This window comes from Microcebus murinus, chromosome 10 (genome assembly GCF_040939455.1).
Source record: "Microcebus murinus isolate Inina chromosome 10, M.murinus_Inina_mat1.0, whole genome shotgun sequence".
In the NCBI taxonomy this organism is placed as follows: Eukaryota; Metazoa; Chordata; class Mammalia; order Primates; family Cheirogaleidae; genus Microcebus; species Microcebus murinus.
In genome coordinates, this window is record NC_134113.1 from 84,898,052 (window position 1) to 84,905,580 (window position 7,529).

The 7,529-nt window shown below is 31.9% G+C and overlaps 1 protein-coding gene across 1 annotated transcript; it reads left to right on the forward strand.

The window, feature by feature from the left end:
• Positions 1 to 3,178: 3,178 nt before the first annotated feature.
• RERGL (RERG like) lies at positions 3,179 to 7,016 on the forward strand. The gene is given in 4 exon segments (XM_012775835.3): positions 3,179 to 3,275; positions 4,225 to 4,372; positions 6,735 to 6,921; positions 6,924 to 7,016. Coding segments are annotated over 4 exon segments (525 nt in total).
• Positions 7,017 to 7,529: the final 513 nt, after the last annotated feature.

Here is a 7,529-nt window from a genome sequence, read left to right on the forward strand (position 1 = left end):
CAATATTCTAATAGCCACATTACCACACTACTTAAAATTTTCTCACATCTGCCTAAGAAAATATCCATTCACATCCCAAATAAAATCATTTTATTACTTTACTTATTCATCAAATGAACAAAAATAGATTGGATGCCCTACTATGGCTTTGGCAGTGTTCTAAGTGCCAGAAACAAACACATAGTGAACAGAAAAACTATTGATAGAGCTTACATTTTATTCACAGAAATTGGGCATTAAACATTTTAAAAGAGGCAACTAGTTATACATCAGGGGGTCATGAATGCCATAATTTTATCTGTTTAGTTTTGTTTCTTCAGACCTCAGGGTCAGGTTAACAGGTCCTTCTCAAGTAATCTCATTTTCCTTTACTTTCTGTTAGAAGTAGCAACATAATTTATCCATCAAAAGCTTCCGATTGAGAAACTTAGAGCCATTCAACCAAATATTTAAGGAACAAAGAATAATTTTCTTCAAGAACCTTGAAAAAATGAAATACCAGTTCATTTATGGTGTCTATCATGACTTAAACCAGACAGGAATGGCGTATGAAGTATAGCTCCCATATAGCCTCAAAAGGCGATTACCATGCAATTCATTGGAGAATATGCTTCTAATTTTGATAAGTCACCACTCTAGATATTTTTGCCTTAAAATTTTATCATAATTAAATCCTACTTAATATCATAAAAGTATTTTGATAGAACCTACCATTTTTAAATTTATGAAGTAATTTATTTATTCACATATTCTGGTTAGAAATGTCACAATATGTACTTGAATTCAATGTTCTTTTATGATAAAATTGGCTCAGTTTGATGTTAAGTATGAAGAATTAGAAAGTCAGTTGGTTTCAAAGTCTAGAACTAGAAAAATATTAAAACTGGGATTCTCTCCTCAAAATACTATAGAATATATGAGTGTGAATATTTCTTTTTAGCTATGAAACAGTTTTGAAATTAAACAAATATGTGTTAAAAGATAAGGGCAAATTAATACTGAAAGCACAAGTAACTACAAAATAAAGTTTATTTATATTATAAAATTATTTGAAAATAATAGGTAAATTATGTCTTGATTAAAGATCATATCATTATTATCTAGGGCATTTATATAAATTTAAAGAAATTCTAAAAGAAGAAGTTAAGAAGTTAATCCTAAACCTCTGATAGACAAAGAACCACTGGAGAGACTGGACCAAATGAGTCATGATCTGGCTACAAGATTCAATTTTCTCCTGTGTTAAGAGTAGACAAGGGACAGGAAGAGGAGGGCTAAAAACAGAGAGATGTCTAGTATGGAGCTAGAGTTCATTCTTCTAAGTAAGGTATCACAAGAATGGAAAAACAAGCACTACATCTACTGACCATCAGATTGGTACTAATTGATAAACACTTATGTGCACATATAGTAGTAACATTCATCGGGTGTCAGGCAGATGGGAGCGGGGAAAACAGGATGGGTAAATTCATATTTAATGGGTGCAGTACTCACTGTCTGGGGGATGAGCACTCTTGTAACTCTGACTTGGGCAGTGCAAAGGCAATTTATGTAATCTAAACATTTGTACCCACATAACACTATAAAATAATAATAATAAAAAACCCCAGGGAGATGACTTAAGAGGTTTTGTAATAATCTAGCCAACAAATAATAGTGGGTTTGACTACAGTATTAGTAAGGGAGGTGGTGAAATGCAGCCAAGTCCAAAATGTACTTTGAAGATAGAAGAAAAAGGAATTTTTAATAGAATAAATATGCAATATAAAAGAAAGAAAGAATCAAAGATGATCTTAAGACTTTGTATCTGAGAGACTGGAGTTATGGATATATCATTTAAGAAAATGGAAAATTGAGGAAATACAGTCTTTGAAGGGAGTTCAGGGATTTAGTTTTAGGTGTGTTAAGGTTGAGATGTCTATCAGGTATCAAAATGGTGATGTTCAATAGCAAGTACCGTGTTTCCCTGAAAATAAGACCTACCCATAAAATAGGCCCTAGCGGGATTTCTAAGCATTTGCGCAATATAAGCCCTACCCCGAAAATAAGACCTAGTGATGGGCGTGGCTACGCAGCTTATCTGCACAACCCATGCATTTTGTCACCCAGCGGTAAAGAAGACAAGCAGCCCTTCTCATCTGCCCCATGAGAACTCTGTTGGTCCACATGAGAGATTGGGGCCAATGGTTCTAAAGGAAATAGAGTTGCAAGAAATTCAGGATGGAATTTGGGGTTTGGAGAGTTATGATGATGTTCCGGATTAAGACGACTTAACTATATTTGAATAAATGTAGATTGTTGTATTGTACTTAAATAAAATAACACATTTCTGAAAATAAGCCGTAGGGTATCTTTTTGAGGAATAATAAATATAAGACCCTGTCTTATTTTGGGGGAAACATGGTAGTTGTTTGTGTCTGGAGCTCTTGGATGGGATCTGAGCTGTAGATGTAATTTGGGTTCAACAGAAATAATAAATAGTAAAAGTTGGGTTCAACAGTAAAGGATTGGGACTGGATGAGATCAAAAAAGGAGTGTTGATGGAGAAGAGATCTATAAATTGGATTGATGTTTGAAGTATGGGAAGACATGTGTAGGAGGAGTGAAGAAAAAAAGCAAGAAGAAATAAAGAGCAAGAAGCAAAAAGAGAAAAATGGAGAGTGTTTTGCTTTGAAGGCCACGTGAAGAAAATACTTTAAGGAGGCAGGAGTGACAAACTACATTAATGCTACTGATAAGGCAAATAAGATAAAGACTGACCGTGACTCTCAAAACATTAAAATTCTGCATGTTTGTAAGATGTTGGTAATGATATAATAAAGAGGAAAAAAATCATGATACACAAGAAAGAGAATTGCTAAAGCCATTCCTTTCAGTAGGTGAGAGGAAATTACTAGTTGAGAGTGAATAGATTGGCTTTACATAGGAACGTAGATATTTCATCCATAGTTAACAGGATAGACTGTAAGTATATGAGCACAAAGGCATGCAGGTGAATAGAAATTATGAGTTATATTGGTAAGAAACATTTCTCAGTAAATACAACAAACACATTTTTGTTCACCAGCAATGAAAGAAAACCACTGAGCTACTCCACTAAAATATGACTGGTTGAATTTGCCAGACTGCGATTCAGATATGCGTCCATTTTTTATTCTAGTGTATTTCCATGCTGACAATGAATAGGCATATTTTTGTAGAATCTATCTATAACAAGCATGTGTATTTGGAAGGGAAGCAACTGAATCTAGAAATATGCAACCCTTGTTCTCAAGGGAAGTGAAACAAAATATCCTTTTATTTTATTTGTTTTTTCAATCATGATTTGAAGATTGGATGAGGGTAAGTGTAAAGTCACCAGGGTTAAAACTGAAGGTTCTTCTCATTATAAAAACATTTTAAGATTATTTTTAGCATTGTTAATTCCATTATCTGGCATCTGTGTAAATATATGCCAAAATTATCATATCACAAATATCTTCAAAATAGCAACATTGGGCTGCATTCATGATATATTTTTATCAAGTTGCCATGTAGCTTTCAGAAGTTAATTGTTTAATGGCTTATCAATTCACTTTATATTTTCACTGAGTTGCACTTGTAACTAACCAGTTGTCAATAGAGTGTAAAATAGATTTTCAAAGAGTAGAAGCTTCTTTGTTGATTCATGTAAGGAAATAGATATAGAATAAGATTATATAAATAAGAGAAGGAATGGCCAGCTATTCAAGATTTCAAAACAACTCCAAGGGACAGATTCTTTTAGGCAAGTAAAATACACCTTAAATCTTTTTATTTAAAATTGTCAATGTTTTTATTTTTTACTGATTTAAATCTAGTACCAAAAGTCAAAGGATAGTTCATTTGCTAACATAGATAGAAAATATTATTTATTTTCACACCAAGTATGTAGATATGAATTTAAAACACAGTTGTTATAGCTTATCAAATTTACAGGAAAAGTAAAGATATTATTTTCTTATAGAAAAGTTGTAAAATGAAATAGATGTACCACTATTTAGTTCCTCTTCATATTTTAAAATTTAATCACTTTTAATTAAAAAGAAAGGATGACAAGAAAGAAATAGATAACAAAGAAACTGCATTATAGAAAAATATCAGTATTTGGCTTATTAAAGTCTCTTCCAGGTGATATGAGTCTCCATTATTTAACTGTTTAAAGTATAAAATACAGGTGTCAGATCACACCAGTTTTCATATGGCCACAGAAAGCAATATTCTCCCTCACAAGTGAGATTCACTGGGCAGATGGGTTTGTTATTGTGTTTGACATCAGTGATAGGTCTTTGCTTGCTTTTGCAAGAGTTCTGATCTACAGAACTCAGGAGTCACAAACTAGTCATTGCAAAAGGTAAGGTATTTTTCATTCCTTTCTCCTTTCTTTTTAGTAAATCATCATATAGCTGTAAGCATCATTAGGAAGAATTTAATATAGCCTTCCAATTACAAAATTTAACAGCCCTGAACAATTCACCTTCCCATTCCACAGGAGTTACACATGTAGTAAAAGGAATAAGATGAGAATGCTTTATATCCTGGCTGACATAAACAGTTACTTGCCCTGAGTAAATGGCTATTTTACAAGACAGCTTCTATTGTTAACATGACACTCACTTGCAAAATAATGGTCCTCTATATACAAGATAGTTCTCTTTCCAACCCTTCCTTCTCATTCTCACAAAATGTTAAGGATACTAAATAAATCCAGATTTATTATGTTTGGCATCCTGTGAAATCCAATTCGTAGTCATTGGGTTGTTCAATCTATCAAAGCAAAATAGCCTGAATAATCAAACCGTTTACAAATTCTAAGTGTGTGGATACATTTTTCTCCATGTCACCTCCTAAAATAAAGAGCTGATCAACATTTCTCCCTTGTTAATTGTCTTGACACAGGAACTATGAAGAAAGATGCTATTGTACCTTAAGCCATTGTTGCATTAGTAGATAAAAGTTTAAGCACCTGAATTTTCTATTTTAGTTTTCCCTGTTTTTTGGTTGTTTTAGCCTTTTCCATTTTTTTTTTTTTTTTTTTTGTTCAACATGCTGATGATGTAAGGGATTTTTTTGTGCTTTTAACCAGTTTTACTCTTAGAGTCTAAAATAACATTCTAATCTGGTTAGTAAAAACATACAATATTATTACTAAAAATTGGTATATATACTTTTTATATCTATTCTAAATCCCCATTATCAAGAAATCATTAAACAATAATTAATTGATACAGAATATGTCCCTGAAGTCAGTGATGTACATTCTTGTTTACATTTGATTTGCCTTAGGAAACCGCTTTAATCTCTAGAGCTCATTTTTCTAAGAATGTAACTGATGCCATATTAGCAGAAAATGATGTGATTTTACTGAGATACCTCATAGCTCTGATTTTCTATAATAGCACTTATATTTTAGAACCTCATTAATTATTTTAAGCATTAAATTTCTTATGTGTAAGCATCATGATATAGGTAAGGTACATGAATAAAATTATTTTGATATTCCTCCAAATCAAAATTATCTCTTAAGAACACTTAAATACATATTAAAAATCTAAAAAACCTATATTTGACATTTTTCAGCCAATCTTCTTAATTTATTGACTAAATAATGTTTAGAATATTTCCAGATCTCAATCTGTAGAAAGCCTCGGAGAGCAAATTATAGCAGTTTTATAAAATTATATCTGATATTTATGTGAAACATTTTCATGTACCTTTTCCCATTTATCCATTGCAGTAATTTCATGAAGTAGACTGAAAAAGACATTGCTAATACCCCTGAAAGTCCCCTACATACAGTGATTTTTCTCTCACTGCTTACTTACACTATCATGTGAATAAAACCCAGCTAGCAGTCAAATCTGGAGCTAATATAAGTGAAGACTATCTGTGTTTGCCCTTTTCTTCTCTAGAGTAGATATCTTGGCAGAGTTCCATACCACTTAAAGGCTAGTCATTTTACTATACTCTTCAAATCGAACTCTATTTTTGTATTGTTTCACTATAATGAAGAAGAATATATTGATATTTGCAGAAGATATTTTACCTTAAAAACATTTTTTTAAAAAAGAAAATTTGTGCCAGGTTATGGTGTAATTTTTCTGTAGAGTATGTTATAATAAATATTACCAAAGCAAAAGCAGTAATGAGTATCAAATAATATTTTTGCTTAGGAAATTTTTCTAAATTGACTGTTCAATTACAGTAGCTGTATAAGTAAAGAGACATTTGTTATTCTTCCCTTGTAATTGATAAGGGATATGAAAAATAATACTTAGAGCATCTTTCATTGTGAATGTGCTTTGTATTTTTATGTACATCATTTGATTTAATCTCTACAGAAAGTCTGTGTCATATGGATGATTTTACCATACTTTACACATAAGGAAACTGAAAGTGGGAAAGGTAATAATCATACCTGGTTAGTTAACACATCCAGAATTCAAGAATATGTCCATCATACTTCGAATCCTAGGCTTTAAGAGAGCCTTGTTGCTTGTCACTTGCTACCTTCTATCTACGATGATTTTTGTAAGTAAGTGGGGATACATGTCACTCTACACACATATGACCATGAATAACACACATGCATCACTCCATACTCTTCTTTCTTTTTTGATTTATAATCCTTTGGATATAAACCTACCTGTTTTTAAACAACAACAAAAAAATTGTTCAAACAAAATCTTGCCAAAAATTGTGAATCCTTATTTCAGAGCTGTGGAATTAGCTTTTGGTTGCCAACAAGCAAGATCTCTGTCATGTGTGAGAGAGGTTGGCTGGGAAGAAGGGCGAAAGCTGGCATTGGACATCCGGTGCCAATTCTGTGAACTGACTGCCACAGAGCAGTCTCTTGAGGTAGAAATGATGTTTATCAGAATTATCAAGGACATCCTGGCAGGCTGTTCAAACTCAAAGGACAGAGATGACCCAGTGGATCTAAATCAATGACCAAATTGATCAATAATGTATTTGGAAAGAGAAGGATATGTGTTTAGTAGACATGTGATCTTAGGAGATTTATTATATCAGAAAGCTTCGAACATTAACATGATAATTAAAGTAATGATTTATATGCAATTACTGCAAAAATAATTCTCTTGCTGATATGAAATGATTGAGTATGAACCACAGCTGTGTTTTTAAATGCATAGTTTGCCTTTTTGGTTGGTTGTCTCCTATTTACTGTGCTTCACACATAATATTTATTTATTGTACAAAATAGTACTCATTATAACCTATTGGTGGATAGCTATTTTGTTTGCCTTGGCAAATAAACTCTGCTTATATAATTTTATTAAACTACCATTTCATTGTCTGTAGTGTACCTTTATTTTATAAGATTCCATTGAATGAAATGTATGGTTATATTCATATAGTTAATATTGATATATTATAGAGCTTAATTTATCAACTTGTGAAAGTTCCTGATTTATTTAATAGAAATGCATGAATTTATTTTTAAAGTATAATATCTTTACAATAAATCAGTGAATTACAAGATATCACAC